General features: G+C 39.0%; 4 protein-coding genes across 11 annotated transcripts; all 4 read left to right on the top strand.

Annotated features, from left to right (window-relative positions):
* Window positions 1-1,603: 1,603 nt before the first annotated feature.
* LOC148179726 (uncharacterized) lies at window positions 1,604-14,300 on the top strand. Of its 5 annotated transcripts, none has more exons than XM_088029199.1 (8): window positions 7,133-7,221; window positions 9,680-10,198; window positions 11,588-12,641; window positions 12,690-12,920; window positions 12,968-13,120; window positions 13,169-13,243; window positions 13,291-13,488; window positions 13,536-14,300. In XM_088029199.1, exons 2-8 carry the CDS (start codon window positions 9,813-9,815, stop codon window positions 13,575-13,577), a joined length of 2,139 nt encoding a protein of 712 aa, XP_087885325.1. In that variant the 5' UTR covers window positions 7,133-7,221; window positions 9,680-9,812; the 3' UTR covers window positions 13,578-14,300. The 5 variants fall into 5 exon arrangements, with proteins under 5 accessions (XP_087885324.1, XP_087885323.1, XP_087885325.1 ...); XM_088029200.1 differs by having other exon boundaries at window positions 7,153-7,216; window positions 9,751-10,198; XM_088029198.1 differs by lacking the exons at window positions 7,133-7,221; window positions 9,680-10,198 and adding an exon at window positions 1,604-2,269.
* Window positions 14,301-14,361: 61 nt separating this feature from the next.
* Window positions 14,362-15,208, top strand: LOC148179725 (uncharacterized). The gene is made up of 2 exons (XM_088030321.1): window positions 14,362-14,605; window positions 14,655-15,208. Exons 1-2 carry the CDS (start codon window positions 14,464-14,466, stop codon window positions 15,134-15,136), a joined length of 624 nt encoding a protein of 207 aa, XP_087886447.1. The 5' UTR covers window positions 14,362-14,463; the 3' UTR covers window positions 15,137-15,208.
* Window positions 15,209-15,299: 91 nt separating this feature from the next.
* Window positions 15,300-16,339, top strand: LOC148179724 (uncharacterized). The gene is made up of 3 exons (XM_088030322.1): window positions 15,300-15,485; window positions 15,529-16,216; window positions 16,278-16,339. Exons 1-2 carry the CDS (start codon window positions 15,329-15,331, stop codon window positions 15,957-15,959), a joined length of 588 nt encoding a protein of 195 aa, XP_087886448.1. The 5' UTR covers window positions 15,300-15,328; the 3' UTR covers window positions 15,960-16,216; window positions 16,278-16,339.
* Window positions 16,320-19,346, top strand: LOC148179723 (choline transporter-like protein 1). Of its 4 annotated transcripts, none has more exons than XM_088030319.1 (13): window positions 16,320-16,412; window positions 16,663-16,716; window positions 16,838-16,960; window positions 17,007-17,161; window positions 17,210-17,290; window positions 17,419-17,509; window positions 17,559-17,622; window positions 17,673-17,781; window positions 17,830-18,070; window positions 18,122-18,354; window positions 18,406-18,662; window positions 18,713-18,879; window positions 18,924-19,346. In XM_088030319.1, the coding sequence occupies exons 2-13, from the start codon at window positions 16,672-16,674 to the stop codon at window positions 19,221-19,223; spliced, it is 1,866 nt and encodes a 621-aa protein (XP_087886445.1). In that variant the 5' UTR covers window positions 16,320-16,412; window positions 16,663-16,671; the 3' UTR covers window positions 19,224-19,346. The 4 variants fall into 4 exon arrangements, with proteins under 4 accessions (XP_087886445.1, XP_087886444.1, XP_087886443.1 ...); XM_088030318.1 differs by having other exon boundaries at window positions 16,636-16,716; XM_088030317.1 differs by lacking the exon at window positions 16,320-16,412 and having other exon boundaries at window positions 16,629-16,716.
* Window positions 19,347-19,596: the final 250 nt, after the last annotated feature.

The following is a 19,596-nucleotide window of genomic DNA, read 5'->3' as shown; positions in this document are numbered from 1 at the left end:
CGTAAATTCGTCTTCGGCGTCAGACATTATATTAAACTGCGCCACGAACTGCGCAACACGAGCAATCGTTGACACTTATCACCCCACTAGATCTAATGCCAATCCACAAACCATACACAAACAAATTCACTAAAAATTGGATTTTTAAATCGATAATCGATTTTTCTTTTAAATATCTCTTCCGAACACTTTAATGAACTGACCAAACTGAATTACCAACCAAAATTTTGAATACGTAGTCGACTAAAATTTTCGGTTTTTCTTCGGTCGCCATTAATTTAGAATACACGTGTAGTCTTTAATAGACTATTACTTATCTGCTGTCAAATACGTAATAAATAATTTATATTAGAAGGAGTAGAAAAAAATAGTTTTCCTGCTAGAATTTGAAACAGCTTCGTTTCAGGCATATTATTATTATAGTTTCCACTTTGCTTCGGTAAAATTAATGGCTCCCCGAAGACAATAACTCGCCAAAAAAGTAAACCATGCCGCTATTCCCGTCGACATTTTGAGGAACGTAGCTTGGAAAGTAGCTTAATAATCTAGTATTTGTTAAGTGGTTCATTTAAAAAGCAAATGCATGTAATTTTTATCTTTACAGTAGAATCACGAACTGTGAATATTCTGCACACCCACGATTCAGTCGGCTCATACAGTTTATGTTCTTACAGAGAGGAGTGATCAGATTATCTATCTGATAGCTAAACCGTGAGCTGATCGCTGGAATTGATAACAGACAGTTTTTCTTTGTGGTATATGACATGTAACATTTGCGATAATAACTGTCATGATGTCTAAGTGCGTGGTAATAAAAGATCCTCTCGCATGCTGGTGCCACAAAAGTGTAGATTTTGATTTATGCTCGTCATTGGAACGTAATCTAGCGGCTGATGTTTTAATAATTCGCTTTAATAATATGCAATTTAAATTTATGGCGGCATTAATATAGTTTTTAGCTATTAAGTACCACACATTAATTCGTCATTATCTCGTAATATAGTTACGACTATTATGGAAATAGAAGTAATAAAACGGTTTTATAGACGCCTAAACCGAACACAGAATTTATTTTTTTTGGGCACGAAACCAAACTGAAGATTACTTTTAAAATTAGCGAGCAGCTGCCGAATTTTTAAATTTCCATTTCATGCGCATTAAAACGCAATTGGATGTGCTTGATGGTTCTTAATTATGGGTGTGTCTTAATCATGGGCGTCACATTAGAAGGTCAGGCAGGAACCTTCCCCCCACTTACTAAAATCGGTTTATTTTTCTGAAGCTTTTTTTGCTCCGGCTTCCCCTATAAAATAATCCTTAATTGAATAATTAAGGGCAATTGTCTCCAATAATTAAATTAAAGTCTACAAATGTTTAATTCAAAAGTGAACTCGAAGCCAGCTGCTCTACTTTTGGTGGGCGGTCATAAAATTCATATTCGATAAAATAAAATCAATTCCAATTTGTTACAGCGTCTCCTTGAACTATTTTTTTGTGACCGCTAAGTTAACGTAGAGTACCACTAAGAGATGGCGTCTGTGCCGCGAAAGAGCTCCCCGGTTAGACTGTTTGGAGCGCCAAAGTTCAAATGAATTTTAAGTAGTTTCCTGTAGCGCTACCATAACGCAATCAATACATTGGGGTCAGCAAATATTTTCGAGGTATAAATAAAGTGTCGAAATGCGTTTACATTTGCTAGTTAACCAAATCGAAACGTAGTGTCAGTTACAGTGCCCGAATCTAAGAAAACGTGAAGTTTAAGTGTCGAATTTAGTGCATCCACAAAGGAAAAGTGAAAACCTCGAGAATTTAAATGGTTAATTTAAACAAGCATGAAAATGGCGGAAAAGTCAGTAATGCTGACGTTTCAAAATAATTGTGAGGCTATTAATAGTAATTGTGTCGAGGTTGTAACCGAAGCAGATGAAAAAAATACTAATAATGACATAACAGAGATAGAAACAAATATAAATAAGCCGGAAGACGAACCACATGAAGGAATGACAGGTAATACAACGCAAGAGGACGCTGTTGAAAAATTTTTAGCGGGAGAAAGCAAAAATGATTTCAACGATGATCTTCTCTTGGAAAATATCGAAACTGAAAACGACGGAATCGAGTTCAAAAGTGACAATGTTATCATGGATTGCCCCGATCTCGAAAAAAACGAGTTCTTCGAAGAAGAAGACGTCGAAGACGAAAAACTGGACGCTTCAATCTCCCCGGAGAACTCCATGGAGGAAAGTCTAGAAGCGGAAAACACAGAATGGTAAGTTTATTCAAAATCGAGCTTGTTGGAATGTTTCATTGCACGATTACGCAAAACGGAGGAAAAGCTGCACTCGAATGACGACACGAGAAAAGCATTTGCACTCCGGATGACATAGCTGAGATTTAAAGAGGTTTTTCGTCATTTAGTGCTAATTCAATGAAGAGACAATCGGCTATGAAGGCCGGATGAACATTTCCTTGCAAGTGACCATGAACTAATATTCTTCGTTGTGGCTTCAGCAGAATTTTTTCTTGATATTTTTCCTGTAAGCCATTATCATTGTTAAAAGGACATACTTTGGCACTTGCCGCCGTGTCGGAAAACGTGGTAAAGTGCAAAGAGACTTTTATGGTTCTGGAAAAAGCTTCTTTTCGTGTCTTTTATGTTCCATATACGTAATTAGAAGTAGTCAAAATTTGACCTTAATCATAATTAATTATACTTCCTAAATTAAGGCTTCAATTATTCATTCTAATCAGGCATTATATTTACATATTAATTTTTCGTGTGTGATTGTGTTGGGAATTCAAATGTGTTAGGTATTAAGACGTTAATTATACAATAAGAAAATAAAGAGAAATATGGGGCAACTAATTGTGATGTTCCAAAATTTTTATAGCTTACGTTTAAAATGGAATTGCATAATTCGAACCAAGCGACTTCCATTTGCAAAAAACTCCTTGAAATCTTGATTTCGTTCGTTGCCTAAATCCTCCATTTATTTTGTGAATGAATGATAAACAGAATTTAAAAAAATATTTAAAACTTACGATCTTATTCTTGGTTGATCGACTAAATAATTTCTTTTAACAGTTTTTGATGAAGGATCAGGGACAGAATATAAAGGTATTAAATTAATTTTGTATTTTGTTTTTCATAGCGGCAATTCATTGCAAAAAATTTATTGTTGTGTGAAGCCTGCAGGAGATAACTTTACAGGATTCAAACAGTCAGGATTCGATGCGTCGCGCTGGTCAAATTAATTTTTATGAAATGTTGTTTATAAAGTCTCCATAAATTAAAAATTGGTTTTAAATGAAAAATGAAACTAACAATACGACTGTATTTTTATAAACTTATATCGCTTGGTTATAAGGATTCAATTTCATTTTAAACAGTTTTGCACAGGAGTATGGTGGACTGAACTCCTGCTGTCTAATTAAATCCTCAGCCTCGTTATTTTCTTCGGTTAACACTATTTCACCAGAATAAGGACAATTTAGAGCTGCAAAACAAGCAAACTAAAAATTGGTTGCAATTAAGTCGATGGAAATTCTAGACCAAAGTAGCTGTACAGTTAATAAAAAATAAAAATAAATAAAGATGTTACGACGTTCTCTTAACAGGTTAGAGAATGTCGAGGCGGATTTGACTTCTAGCTACATTTACAGAATTTCATTTTGCAGTGCGACCACTGAATATTTAGTGCATGAACATACATTTTAAGGTGAATTCCGCACCTTCTGGGAAAAGTGTCAAAGAAGTAGACATCCTTGAATTTATTTTAATCTTAGGGTATTTTGTTCTTGGTATTAAATTTTTTTACTCAACCGTGAGAAATGTAAAAAAAATTATCCACACTAGTCCATCACCAGCATTGATTATTGTTATAAAAATGATGAAAGAGATGGATGATCAATCGCAGGCTTTCTTAATGTACGCGCTAAAAGACAGATGAGATTATGAAGTGAAGACGACGCAGTATTTCACTCTCCTGCATCTATTAAGTTTTTTGATCGTTTTTCCAACGAGACTCAGTGACGTCATGGTGGTAGGTATAACACAATAACCAAGGGTAAAGGCAAGAGGGTGTTCTTTGTAAAGCATCTGTTTGAATGGCACGGAAAACCGGTCCCAATCTCCCTCCACATAGAGGTGAATTAAGTATGTACCGAATTACCAGGGGATGAAACAGTGCAAAGTACGAATGCATCATCGAACAGTTTGATCGACTTGGTAAAAGATGCCTCAGTGTATAGTAAAAACGTGCGGGAATTATTATAGTAAAACACGCGGTGGTAATAAAATAATTTATCACATGTTGCCATCAGATCCTGAACTTCAGACAAAGTGGGTGGAATTGTGCAGAAACAAGACAAACGGAAAAGTGAACACCCATGGTCGCGTGTGTAGCGCCCACTTTTCAGAAAACTGTTATCAGAGGGACTTGCAGCACGAACTCCTCGGATTGCCATTACGGAAAAAACTCAAACCTGATGCTGTCCCAGATCGGAACTTACCAGGAGAGTTACCTCTCAAAATTCTAACTAATTGTAAAATCCCCATGAGATCCAGCTTTCGAATCGCCAAGAAAAAGTCAATTGAACTCTTGAACAAGTCCCTTGGTGACAATGAAACTGAATTTTTCTGTGACAAAGTGAAATTCATGGCGAAGCTTCTCCTCAAGTTTGATCGCACTAAAGTCCGTTTGCCCACTTACGACTTCGATTTGTCGTTGGACAAAATACAGGAACTGCAAACCGCGTCAAGGTAAGGATAAAATTCCGACGAATTGTGTCGCTTCATAAAATCGCGAGAAAGACATTTAGAGGTCAAAGATACACAAATGCAGTGTGCGATTTTGTCCCAGTATTGGCCTCGTGCCACTTTAGTTCGATGAAACCGGGTTCAAGGTTTCTGCAGGATGTCGTGTCCTGCCATTACGACCTTGACAAAAATATTTTGTGTCTGGTTGTTTGTTGCAACCTACCATGCAGTTAAGTAATTTGCATACTGACTGAACAATAACCGTGTTAAACAACACAATAAGTGAAAATTGTTTATCGTTTTGCTTCGAGTAAAAGGTGCAAGATTAATGATGGATTAGCGAGCACGATTTGTGGTCTGCGATTATAATTTATTCTAAATAATGCTCACTGAATGAAGTGAACCACCGCAACGGATCGTTGACCAAATGGTAATGATGTGGAAAAGGATAAATCAAAGACAAAAGTAGAGTGTTTAAATCATCGTTTTGAATTGAATTTTTTGTTCTAATCGCATCGACTCCCTTCGTTTGATCAATACTGCATAGAATTCAATTACCGGGAATGAAAGACAGGTGCTAAAAATAATTAACTTTAACTTGTAATTTTCACGTATCCTTGTATTCATTCCCCAGATTTATTGAATGGATGGGCAGTATCAACAGTAAACAATATTTTACTTGTTAATAGTCATAATTTTTACCACAAACCGCATTGTACATTTTTTCGTTCACAACTGAACAATACTCGCAATAATAATAAATAACATTGCAAGTAACAATTCATTCTTGCACGCGACGGACGTAAAAGTCCTTACAGATTTCGTTTAAACGTTTTCTGTTTATCGAACTATAAATACAAACTCAATTAGCAACGATCAGTTAGTTCCGGAAATTTAAACATCTCACTTGAGATCTTACAGACACCTTTCGTGGGAAATCTTTGAATATTCATGAAAATGAAACAATTGTTTCGTCGTTTGTCTCATAAATAAAACTTGTGTTTATATGCTTTACATCAATGTTTGTTCTCAAACTTTTTGAGGCTAGAACTGTTTGCTTTCCTGAAATTCTGGGCCGGCTACGTCATGAAGTATTCATAAGTTTGTCCAGAGTAAGAAATTAGAGTTCAAGTGGAAACACAAGTTTTGTTTTTGGGGAGTTTTTTGTTGTGCAGTTGCAATTTGTACAAGATCTTAGAAGCCCTCAATTCTTTGAGGGGAATCCCAGAAACTTATGATCCGGAGATCAAACTAATGAAATGACATTTTTATTTTTGGGTATTTTACTTGTTTTCGAAGAAAATTGTACAATTTTCCTCCAGAAATTGGAAAAAATCGTCCATTTGAAAATCTCGAGTTCTGCCAGATTCCAATGCACCCCAAAAATTGATATAATATCAGTTAGATTGATGAGATTTAACACATTTTTGACTGTTTTTGTGATCTTGAGTCATTGCATTTTAAAAAATAATTGGTATAAAGCAACAGACAATAGAATTCCACGATGAATGTTGCAAGTTTGGTTGAGTTTAAACAAACAATACTCGCGCAACTTGCAACGAGTAAAACCTGTTAAATAGCACTACCTAATTATCCAGCAATTACACAGCGAAAATCCTTTTTTATTCTAACACTCGATTGCTCAATTAAATGAATTGAAGTCATCAAGTCGATTAATGTGGACATTATAAGAATCTCCTGGCACCTGCCGAAAATGATTCTTCTTGAAAGTGAAATTTATTATCATTGCTCAATCATTTTTGAATGTGCCAACACAAGATGATTAATTGCCAATGCCCCATCAGTGCTGGAAGTGATGTTGTGGTGGGGTTGACGTTAACCTTTGCTGATTCGAATAGGGCGAGCGAGGAGCACACGTGGGGTGTGAGTTTGAGGGCCGTGGATGTATTGATCGAGATGTAGCCCCAGACTGCAACAGCTCCCGCGTGACTCAGCAGACCCTAATTGCAGTCCGTGCCATGCAGGCATCTTTGCAGATCTCCGTTTATTCACCCTGCCAGCAAAAACTTCCATTTTTCATCGAGAAAGAGTTTTTGCGATTGCGTTCGCAGTTTGCCTGTTGCTATTTTTGGTATCTAAGAATCTCTTTGTGCGAGTTTTTGCGTCTTCCTGCTCGCATGACCTTTTGGGAACCTCAATGACGAGGATAATGTTGAGGGTGAGTCTGGATGCGGGAGCATCTCCGATCTAATTGCACAAAATCGATCATCTAGGCGGTGGCGGATAGACGCTCGTGACGTCACCGGTGCTCACTTGGTGGGGCGCGGCGCTTGGTCCAAGCTTGAGCTGAACCAGTGCGTATCTGCGGTCCCTCGGAGTAAACCGCAGACAATTGTTCCCTTCGAAGATACCTAGTGATTGAAAAAAAGCTCACGTGTCGGAACCACAGTGCGTACCAAAAAAGTTTCACCCCACGTGTGTGTGCTATTTCCTAAAGTGAGGTTCTCTTGGTTTTCCCATTTTCACGGCGGTGAACGATGGGTTTGGTTTTGGGTACAAACGGAAGTTGCAACAATTTCCGTTCAAATAGTGGCGCGCCCTGTGGGTTCAAAGAACGCAGGAACGACGCTCTCGGAATTTAACTTTTGTTACAATACCGGAATTTTCTTTAATTGTGCCAGAGAGAATAGTGCCAAAGAATATTTTTAAGTCGCTCATTGTTAGGGAGGAAATGCGGGTCACGGGATGACTTAAGATCGACCTGTTTGTCTGTTCTTGCGGAAAGCTCTTAATTGGACCTTCCAGGGTCGAAAGTTCAAGATTTCGGTAGAACACACATGTTTAAAGTAAACAGTCGCTCGCGTGGAATAAATTGGTTCACTGCAGTACAAGGTGCGTCATTTTGTATCACTTTACTGTTGCTTATCATGACGTACGATTTGTAGTAAAATTTAAATTAGAGCATGCGTCTTAGGAACGAGTTCATTATTAAGTGTCATCTACAGGAAAGGGGTGGGTGGCTTGCGGTATGGCCGCAGTTTCCAAGCTAATGAAGCTGTGGAGAAAAAAATCAGATTGAACAGGAGCGCCACCGGTAATATTAACATTAGCCAATATTTTACAATCATTTACGAGTGGAATATAATGTAAACTGTCTTGAAAATAAATATTTGCTCAAGAGATTTAGCCTAAATTGTATGGCACTTAAGTGAAATAACAAAGATTAGTAAATGACGTGTAGATATCTTTTTACAGTCTTTTGCATATACAGTAGACTCTCGATAATTTGAAGTTTTTTCACGGTCCTTTGGATTTCTCTCGATAAATTGAAAAATGTCGATGTATTTTGGTCCCCTCGTTAATTTGAAGTAGAACCGAGAACTTTTTTCCCGCCAACACTCTATAATTTATTTTTCCCTCCCGAACTTTCGTTAAATTTAAAGTTCCTCGCGTGGGCGTACAGAAAAAACAGAAAACTCCTGAACAAGCCATTCTCAAAAATTCCATTGCAGCTTTAAAATCAGATTTTTCCATTTTTGACTTATGTCTTTTAATAAAAGGTTTTTGGAAGTTTTGTCATAACATGAATCCGTTTTACTAGAAAAATTAATAGCTAACAAAATATAAGTTTTACGATATTTCGTCAAAGCGGAGTTAGTGGATTTTTCGATCTCTTCTCTGATTGGTTTGTTTATTGTAACTATTGTGTGTTTGTCCTTAAACTCTCGTTTATTTGAATTTTTTCTTTTCTTTCTCTCAATTATTGGAATCATACTATATTTTGAACTCTCGATAATTTGAACTTTTTGCCAGGTCCCTTGAGTTTCAAATTATCGAGAGTGTACTGTAGTAAAATAAGTTGGTACTTCTAGTTTTCAACCCCCTGACCCCAAATTCTCAAACTGGGCAGGAGTACCAACGCAACGTGTTTTTAATTCCACTATAAGCTTCTTACCGTGTCAAATGACTTGACCTGAAAGCGCAGAATATAATGACAAAAACTCGTAATAAAATTATAATTAAACTGAAAAATTTGCTAATGATCATGAGCTGCAGTTAAATGGCAATAAAATAACAAACCGGAGATCTCATTTTCCGGTAATAGAAAGTTCATAGCAAGTTGAAAATTTTATTGACTTTGCAACGTTTTAGTTTCAATGGTAAAATTCTGTCGTACAAATGTAATGGTTTTGACGTATCCATTGTTAATTATACGAAATTTTAATTGAAGCTTCCGGTGGTGTGTGATACTGCGACATTAGTTTCAGGACATTTTGTAATTTTCGTTTTTTTGATACAGTTCAGCGATTGCCTAACTTGGGAACCATTACCTGTACCTTTAATGTTTTTTTAAAGACAGTTTGATTTCCACATTATAGTTCGTGCTTCACTTTTTTACTTTAAATGATATGATTATTGATAATATCCGAAACGAATGATTTCGATGTCACTGGTGCTCGAAAAAAAGTACAATTACCGGGTGATTCATATTTTAGTTGCGGTATGATTAAACTGTAAGAAATTTAATTACTTACCTTGGCAAAATTAAAAATATTGGAATTGCATATTTATGAGACCTCGCGTGTTATTTCAAGATTTCACCCTCGTTTCTAAACTTATGGGGTTGTAAATTTTTAGCTCTGCAAAATTGGGTCGAATTTTTAGCTTTTGGGAGAGTTTTTAGTGGGGAAACTACGCCCAATACAATAAACAAAATTTATGTGCTGATTGCACCACGTTCCAAGACGTCCTGGCACATTCGTTTCGTTACTCATTTCATAACCTTCCACCAAATGAACAAACATTACCTTCCTATTTAATATTAGCAATGAACCACTTATCAGGTAACCAACAAGATTACACCAGTGACGTAACATCCAATGGTAAATTGGAACAGACGACCTAGTTCCTTATCACGTTTACTCTTTATTTAACCCGGTATGATTGCATTTAGGTGAGAGCGGATGGTCGGTAATATCATCCGGTTTAGCTCGCGTAGGAGGATCATAACATGAACGTCCCATTTCCAGACGCTAAAAACCAAGAGAACCTTATTTGAAACCTAGAAAGTGAACTTTGACACTTAACTGCGATGCCTCAGTGCGCAGTGGTGGGTTGTAACAGTTCCCATCGCAAAACCAAAGGAGGATCTATCCGCTATCACCGCTTCCCGGGAGATTCTGCCACAAGAGCTCGCTGGGTGCAAGCTTGTGGCAAATACGTGCAGAATTGCTCCACTGCCAGAGTCTGCTCCTTGCATTTCACCGACGAGAGTTATGAGAGGGATGTTCAGCACGAGCTGCTGGGGCTGCCGACGAGGTGTCGCCTGAAAAAAGGGGCTGCTCCAGACAGAAATCTACCGACGGATTTTCTTAAGGAGGAGGCTCTTCCTGATAGTGCGATTGCCATTTTACTGGCGGTGGGGTTAGTGCCTGCTGCTAAGGTCCCGAGGAAGATCTCCGGAGGACTTCCTCAAGAGTAAGTGATGGGTGATGAGGAAAATGACCTCTCGTGACTTGTGGTAAACTGATTTGTTTGCTTGGAGAATTAAAAGAGACACTTTAGAACGGGGACTCAAGGTTATATTATAAGTTATAATATTACTTTATAACACTTGTTTCCTGTCTCGATGAGGTTTTTTGTCCACGAAATAATAAACAGTCTTCCCAACGGTATGATATTTCGTACATTTGTAAATATTGAGGTGTTTTTTGGATTGATATCGGACTTTATTGGCTAATTTTACTACCAGCGTTATTTTTAATACATACAAATAAATCTTAAAGGAGCGTGTTATAACATTCAAATTGAATGAAGATTACGTCTGAAGTGTTTAGACTAATTGTCAGAAATTATCACAGTCTTCATAAATAGGATAATAAGTAACTAATTGACGTCTAACATCTAAACTAAACAAGATGGAAATTTGACTCCGGAAATAGCAAGTTTTTAAGTTATCATAAATTCTCTCAAAGTTTCTAAAACTCAAAATGAAAATTTCAAGTTTGAGCATTTGAAATTGGCATTTTTTCAAGTTTCCGGCTTTCAAAACTCGTCCAAGAATAGACCTTAAGGTTTTAATAACTTTCAGGCACCTAAATTAATAAATAATTTGACGATTTTTGGATAACTAGGTTGACTTTTTTTTCGGAGCAAATTTGCCTCTTATCCATTTGATAGCGAAACATTTTATTTGTTGAGACGGCCATGAGCAAGGAAGTCCTATAAGTCTGCGTCACGATGCAAAGTCATCTCCGGAAAATGTTGGAATGTGAAAATTCCCAAAGGCGTGAATCATGTGCGTTTCTTGGACCTCATTTCCGAGAAAAGTAAATTCGGAGGGTTCAAGACGGCACTTCCTCGGTTTCGCGCTGGCGGATAATTATCTAATTTCGTTCCGTGGGTATTCGCCATTTATTCACATCGGCGTAGGAGTTTCGCAAGCTGAATTCGAAGCAGCGACCGGCTTTCTAAGTCCCCCTACTACGTGTTCGGGCTATAGTTCATTTGCCTGAGGGTCCGTGACCGCGCGATACCGACCTACTTCTCAGTACGCTGATATGTTCGCGGTGCTTCAAGGCGTCTTTGTGTGGGTCTCCCGGCTGCTATCCAAACAGACCACACTCATGCACGTGTTACACAACGAATCCAAACAATCAGACGACTCCGAATGCAGATTTCGAGCAAAGTAAGCTAAGTAAGTTCGAGCTTCAGAGTGCAGCTTTTCGCTGGTGTCTAGACTGTAACATTCCGCGAGGTTCTTCCACAGCGTAGATTACTGACCGATAGTTCCACGGTTATCTTTTGTAAACAAACATTATCAAGGTTAATACTGTAATCATTTGATCGACTGTATCCCTTTTTCAGTCTGACCAAAATGCAAATAATGGAGGACGTGCGAGAAGGTTGCAGCGTTCAACCTTCGTCACCGGGACACGCCGAGGAACGTTTAAACAATGACGAAACGAAGGTCAGCGCTGACCATGAAGAAAACGGTTTTGAAGAAGACAGTGCTGCGTTGAACAATCATGTTGAAGAAGAACCAAAGAAAGACACCGAAGGCGAGGAGATAAAAGAAGAGACAGCATCGGTTGATGTCGAAAACGGTGATGCCAAAGCTGAAAACGAGTTGAATAACGTCAACGAGGAAAGTTCCAGTAACACGAGTTCGGAGGAAGCTCCTCAGAAACGGAAATCGGAAAGTCAGGACTCTGCTAACAAGAGACTACGGATGGATATCCAGGAGAATTTTGTTACACGTGACAAGATATTAAACGATTTTATTGAAATGTCGGACTGCAGTTCGGTGGAGCAGTTGCAGATTCAAACTGAGCAAATCCTGGCGGAAATCCGAACCTTGAACGAGCTAGCGAAGGAGAAAGAACGAGAATGGAACAACATCATCCATTTGAAGAAGATGAAAGAGGAGCTCCTCCTTCGAATGCAACGGAAGAAGCAAGTGATGTTGTTTAACAGTGATAAAAACGAAAACGGTGAAGTTTTATACGGTGAATCTCAAACTGACAGTGAACGATTGAAGAACTCCAACCAAAGCATCCTCAAAGCCAACTTGACGAATCCTAACAAGACGCTGAAAATACCAAACTCCAGACACCGGAATATTCTACCCAAACCCCAGCAGTATTCTCAAGAAATGAACGGTTCTCTCGATTTCAGACAAAACAAGCAAAGACCCGTCTTGGACGTACAATCCATCATAGCGGACTACAGACAAAGACACCCCGAGATTGTACCGCGAAGAGGTCGCAGGATTCGCAACCCTTACAATGACAAGAACTCAAATAATCACATTCTCAATTTCTCATCGCTGGCGCTGGGGTCTGGGAGTCAAGTCCATCAGAACGTTCAGGGAATTGACATGAACAGTGAATTGGGAATTCTACTGAACGCCATGGACTCGGTGAGTTCCCAACTTGGTCTTCACATATCATTACCATTTCATTTGCAGAATCGAAATGATAGTTCTCGACCGTCTAGTGCAGAGTCTTCCACACCTCACGAACCTTCCTTCAAGGATATGTTGGTGCAGTTCGCCAAACTATCGCAGAGTGAGCGCCATGAACTTATCCAAAATGCTATCAAGCCGCCGCCACCTTACCCGGAAGTCACGGTTCATCCGGTGCCTACTACCACCACCGCAGCACCTACCAATTCCTTACTCCATGGCATCTTAACGAAGGTAGAATCAATATAGTGAGACCACCGATTTTTTAATATTATTTCTAGAGCCCATCAAAAGCCAACACGAAAACCTCATTTAGCCCCACGTTAGCTCGTCTTCTCACAGCCCCAGAGCGGGGAAACTCCCAGTCTCCCACAACAAGTCTTGCAAACAACTCCGCCAACATGTCGATTTCAGAGATTCTCTCCACCAGCAAAGTACTGTAACTTTTGGATTTGAATTGACACTGAAGGGTTCTGTTGTAGGCTCGTAACGAAATCACGATCACTCCAGTTGGTACCCAGTTCGATGCCCCCCACAAAGGCAAATCCGTTTCTCAGGTAGTTTTGTATAGCACCATTAGAGTTGGTTCTATTTTGTCTTGTAGGAAGAAGACGAAGCTGAAGACAGCGCCGACCGCCTGGTGATTGACGAAAGCAGTGAGATCCTCGATGGTAGAGGAAGAGGCGATAACAGTTCAGACGGTGGTGACGAAGTTCCCCAGTGCCAAGGATGTAACCAAAAATCGGCTCTTTTTGTGTGCGCGGGTTGTGGCAATCAATGGTACTGCAGCAGAGACTGTCAGGTAATTCTTAAGGTTTCTGATAACAGTTTCTATACGAGATTTTACAGGTGTCTGCGTGGGATGAGCACTCTGAAGTTTGCTCCGGTTAGAAATCGAATTATTTTTATACATGCATGGTAACAAGTTATTGTTCTCTAAGAATTAAAATTTGCACCAAACAAATTTGGTACCTGTTCAGAGATATTGATGCAATGAAATTATAGCATTCCTTTTAAAGAAAATTCTTGCCTTGACTTGTAGTGCTAGAGCTATGATTATATCACTGCATCAATGTGGCTTAATTTCATTTGATACCTTGTAGAACCAAAGATATCCAAAGCTTGAAAATTCGTTTCTCGATGCATTTTTTGCTAAATGTAGGCTGCGATTCAAAATGTAAGCATTTAAATCAAATGAAACAAACACCGCAAAATTGTTATTTTGTACAAGAGAAATTATATACGTATTTACAAGAAAATATGCCAAAATTTTAAATGATCCAAAGCTGATTTTTTTTTCTCAAAGTGTGGATTGAGTTGTCTTTTGTAATCGTCAAACAATAGCCATACAGAAGTCTATGTTTATGTTACCTATAAGTAGATATCTTCCTATTTATGAATTTGTACTAGTCAATTAAGTTGTAGTTACCTAACTAAGTTTGCAATGTTCGTTTTATGTGTTGTGTAAGTGCCATTTATGTAAGGGTTGTGTATTTTTTATTATGTTTCTATCATTATGATTAGGTTTAGGTTGCTGTAAGATACAACACTGTGATATCCAATATTGGATCAACGATACTTAATTTAAATTAAAACCGGTATCTTTCATAAACAGATTTTTTGTTTCTTTAAACCTTCCACTACCTAAAAACCAGCTGAAGAGAATTTTCCTTCAGCCGAGACTCTCACCATCGTTCGTTTGCGTTCGTTCGATCTCGTACATTCACAAGCAGTCGCAGTTGTTCATTTCAGTTTAACCCCAATAACTCCTCTTAATATGAGTTCAATAAATCTTGAGCGCCTAATTCACCTCGTCAGCGACCACCCCGAGTTGTACGACCCCACTAACAAATGCAATGGAGACATGCAGACAAGAGAAGCCAGTTGGCAACGCATCTCCCAACAGTTGAACATCTCAGGTATTTGACTATGACCAACTCTTACACGTTTAATTTCGGACAATTCTAGTCGAAGTCTGCAAAACAAAATGGAACAGCCTCCGCGGTAGCTACAGAAGAGCTCTGCGAAACAAAGAGGGGAGCAGTCCATTCGGGGGGCGAAAATGGCGCTTTGAAGACGACATGAGTTTCTTAAGAGATTACGTTATTGAAGGGAGGCGAAGATATGCGCAAAACAACGAAGCTGAGGAGGACGCTATTACCCTTGTTAAAGAAGAACCGAGAGAAGTGGAGTCTGATCACAGAGATGAAGATGCGTTCAGTTCGTGCGAATCTTTCACCACTGAAAAAGCAACCCCCAATAAGAGCGATAAAGAAGTAGACACCGTTCAACAGTTTTTCTTGTCTTTGGCAGAAACTGTGAAGATGCTACCACCAGTGATACAGGCCCAAGTCAAAGCGGAAGTCTTCAAATCGGTCAACACGGCCGAGCTGAAGTATTTACAAGAGAAGGCTAAAGAGAACTCGGATCACACTTATTCCTTTTGTTAGATGTACTAATAAACTGTCTGGGGTTGTCTAATTAGCCCAAAAATAAAGAGTACACCCCTGGATTCAATTTAATTTGTTTTTGGATGTTGATGTACAACTTATCGATTCTGAGACGACCTCCAACACAATCTATCCTTATTTATCGCAGACTATCTATAACTTGCGCGTGGTTGTCAAATCTCTTGCTCCCCAATGCAAATAATTAACATGAACACAGCCCAAATCGAGAAACTTATCGGTTTGGTCAACAAACATCCACAATTGTACAATTCGAACCACGTCGAATACGCCGATCAGTTCAGGAGAGACCTCATCTGGGAAACCATCGCGAATGAGTTAAACTTAACAGGTGAGAACCCTAAGTGTTAACATTTTCTTGAATTTTATTGCAGCCGAGCTCTGCAGAGCGAAATGGACAATCTTAAGATCAGGGTACCGCAAGGCGTTGCGAAACAATCACGGCCGCAAAAAGTGGCGATTTGAAGATAACATGAGTTTCTTGAAAGGTTGCATACAAAGGAGAAGCAACCCACATGTACAACCCACGCATATGTCTGAAGACGACGATAGCATCGCTATAGACATCAAAGAAGAACCTGAAGAACCGAAAGTTGAAGACGATCGGACGAGTTCTTGCGAGTCTCTACCTATTGGAGAGGCGCTCCAACAGTTGAAGACGGAGAAAGATGGTGTCACTCATTTTTTTATCAGCATGGCGGAGACGGTGAAAACACTACCACTTCTCGTGCAAGCTCAGATCAAAGCGGAGGTTTTCCGATGCGTCAACTCCGCCGAAATTTTGTATTTACAAGGGTTGAAATAATGAATAAAGGATTGCGTTTTATTTTCTAAATAGAGCAGTGTGTTATTGTCTATCGAGGTCGTCTTTTGAAATCGAAACGTGCGTGTTAGCCCGGAAATCAATTATGACTGATGGAGGATTCTTGATATATGCATTGTTGTAATGGAAAAAACACGAAGTAGATAAAGCGAAAAGGGGGACACCTGATGGATGTGGGCTAGGGTCAAGGTGTTGTCTTGGTTACAACCCCAACTTGTTTACATGGCATGGCGAGCGTGGTAAATTCTATTCCACTTGCGGCAGAGAGGGGAAACGCTTTAATATGTATGTTCATTGAAGGCTGGCTTAAATGGAAAATGGGTTTATTCTAACTTTAGCCGATGACAACAAAGGAAGAATGTGGTATAATCAGCTCAAAAGACTGCCTTAAGATCAGTCTTTAAATGATTACAAACACGACCCATCACACAAACGGTAAGCACCTTTTTTTTAACTTGTTGCTGGAACATCCCCGGAATTCTCTTATCACTCTTATCAGACATTCCCTCGACTAAGTAATGCACTTTTTGTAAAAAATAGGTCAATTAAAGAGTAATGTTATGTCCAACATGTAAACCCATTTAAATAAATCATGGGTAGTTCCCGCGATTACGCATGAAATCAGAACTTTTTCTGTCAAACCAACAACCGGATGCAGTTATCACCATCAAAATTATCGCTGCAGACCAAGGCTATGGGGGCAAAAGTTAGCACCGGGGAGAAAATCAGACCGCATGAGGTGAGACTAATTATTTTTTTCCATTAACTCCACCCTTAATTATGCAGTAAAATGTTGCAAGTGGAGGAGTTTGTACGCTTTTTTTTATTACCTACGCAGTTATGATTTCTTTTAATTTTAGCTCGCTGAAGTCAAAAATTCGTACCGGGCGACGTCTGGATCAAGCGATGAGTTTAAAAGTAAAGTTCGATCCACCACTGATGCGTTTTTCCTTTTGGTTCTAACGCTGTTTCTCACCGTTCTGGTAAAACAATTTCGCGATGTTACGTGGTACTTAGATACAGTTTCAGTTCTTTTTTCTTGGATATTGCATTTGTAATGGAGACATCTTCAGAATTATCAACGGCTACGACAACTGTGGTAAAGTTTGCGGGCAACGCAGCTTGATTAACTATGGTAATAATAAAGATGAGGTGTGTCAACAACGGGAAACTCTCAAAGAACCGTAAGATTACCATTCAAGTGTTAATAAAGTTTGCATTATTCTTCGTAGCTACCACATCATGTTGAGGGTGGACAACTCATCTATAATGGAGAAAAAATGTGTCTCCGACTGTAACGACTACGTGGGGTAGTAAGTATTTCTGACTTATCGACGAGTTAATTTGCTGCATTATTGCACGCGATCTATAAAATATTTAGGTTTCTTCCTTATACTTATTTTGTCCAGACAGAGATATTGATTTTTAAAATTATTTTTAGCCGGAAATTCTTCCACAGATGTGTTCCAGTCAAAAGCAGCAAAGTCGTGAATCAGTTCTTTTCTAAAACTGGGATCAAAAATTTCTTCCATGTAAGTGTTGAATTCGAAATATGTACAACAAAAAGAGATTTTTTTCCAGGAAGTTTCCGAGGACTTTCACTTATGTTGGTCCGAATTTTTATATCTCTGCCTAATTTCCCTCGGTAAGTCCGCCAAAACCAAAGAAACTCCGAAAATTTATTCTCAATTGCAGCATTCTCTATTTTGATATTAGTGCTATTTCGATTTCTGGTGGGAATAGTAGTTTGGATTGTCCTCATCGGAGTAGTTCTAGCTTGCTGCGCCGGCACCGTCATTTTATGGTAATCAAGAACCAAAAAATTCTAACAAATTGGATTTTCACCTTTCAGGATAATGTGGAATCAATCAAAACGATCAACCGAAAATCTTCCAGAAAGAATGATTCCTGATGTGGACTCTAGAAAAACAGGAACTTATCTTGCATTTGCCATCGCGTCTTCTGTTGTCACGACTATTGTAATTTTAGTCATTATTGTCATGAGAAAAAGGATTGAGTTAGTCGTACAACTGTTTAAAGAAGCTGGGAAGGCCATGGCGGCGATGCCTCTTCTTCTGATACAGCCGATTTTTGTATAATTCTCGAAAAAACGATTTATTTTTGTACTACCTCATAATTTTTAGACTTTCGTTTCTTTGGGAGTCGTAATTAGCCTCTGGTTCTATTTCTCTTTGTGGATTGAAAGCTCTGGTCATCTCACCCCGAAAGAACCACACGTCTACTCTTACCAAAAAGACACTTGGATGAAAGTCACTCGATGGTACAACCTTCTAGCAATGCTGTGGATGTGCCAGTTTGTCATTGGTTGTCAACACATGGTGCTAGCAGGTGCCATCTCCGACTGGTACTTCACTCGGTACCTTCCAAAAAAAAAAACAATTTTGGTGATAAAACAGATTGTTTTCAGAGACAAAAACACTCTTGGTACTCCCATCCTTAAGAGCCTCTACAACTTGACTCGGTACCACCTCGGCTCTGTCGCTTTAGGCTCTTTTCTTATAGCCTTAGTCCAATTCATCCGAGTCCTCTTAAAGTGCCTGGAGAAGTACCTTCACAGCCACCGAGGCAAATGCGTAGACTGCGTACTCAAATGTTGTCAGTGCTGTTTGTACTGCTTCGAGAAAATCTTGAAGTACATTACAAGGAACGCTTATATTGAAACTGGTACTACTCCAGAGCCCACGACTATTCTAACTCTAACTCTGTTTTTGTAGCAATGTACGGTTACTCCTTCTGCCAAGCCGGCCGACAAGCCTTCAAGCTCCTCGTCGCCAACGTTCTTCGTGTTACCGCAATCAACTCAGTTGGCGACTTCGTTCTTTTCCTAGGGAAAGTTCTGGTAGTGGCAGCGACGGTGTTAATCGGTGTTAAAATGCTGCAGGTGCGTTTCTAGCTGTTGCCCCAGTGTTTCATTGATTTTTTTAGTACAAAGAGGGGTTGCAGCACATGTGGGTGCTTTTGACTCTGGCAGGACTCGTCGCTTATTTCGTTGCCCACTGTTTTATGACGGTCTATGAGATGGCAATTGACACAATCTTTTTGTGCTTTTGCGAAGATTGTGAACACAACGATGGAATCGCGAAACCGTACTACATGTCCAGAGGCTTGATGGAGTTTGTCGAGAATTCGAAGAAAGTCTTGGAAGTTTATGATAAGAGTCAGCGGGACCAAGCGTGGCAGAGTAAAGTACCGACAGTTAGCGACATTGTCGAGAAGAAGAATTGAATTAAATGCACAAGTCGTGTGATATTTTTCTACATTTTTTGGATTTATCTATGCACAAAGATTGTGATTTTTTGTATTTTACTCTTGCTATAAATAAAGTATTTTGGGTGTAAATCTCTGAAAGGATTCTAATCAAAACTTCTTCGCGATTGAAAGAGATGGCGGCTTGGGCATTATTACTATTCCTGTCATGTCCGTTGCCAGCTATTGATCCGCTCGAAAAATCAGACGCGTAATTTCACTACAACTACACACGTAAAATCAAAATTTTAGGTAGGCATTCTGTTCAAATGCTTTTGTTTTTGTACAGTAAATGTTAGCTGTAACATCATCAGCTTCAATTTCGACATCACATGCACACACTTCACAGAGT

This window comes from Gnatocerus cornutus, chromosome 2 (genome assembly GCF_029298725.1).
Source record: "Gnatocerus cornutus isolate USDA-ARS CGAHR chromosome 2, icGnaCorn1.1, whole genome shotgun sequence".
NCBI classification, from domain to species: Eukaryota; Metazoa; Arthropoda; class Insecta; order Coleoptera; family Tenebrionidae; genus Gnatocerus; species Gnatocerus cornutus.
This window is presented reverse-complemented; position numbering and strand designations above follow the sequence as displayed.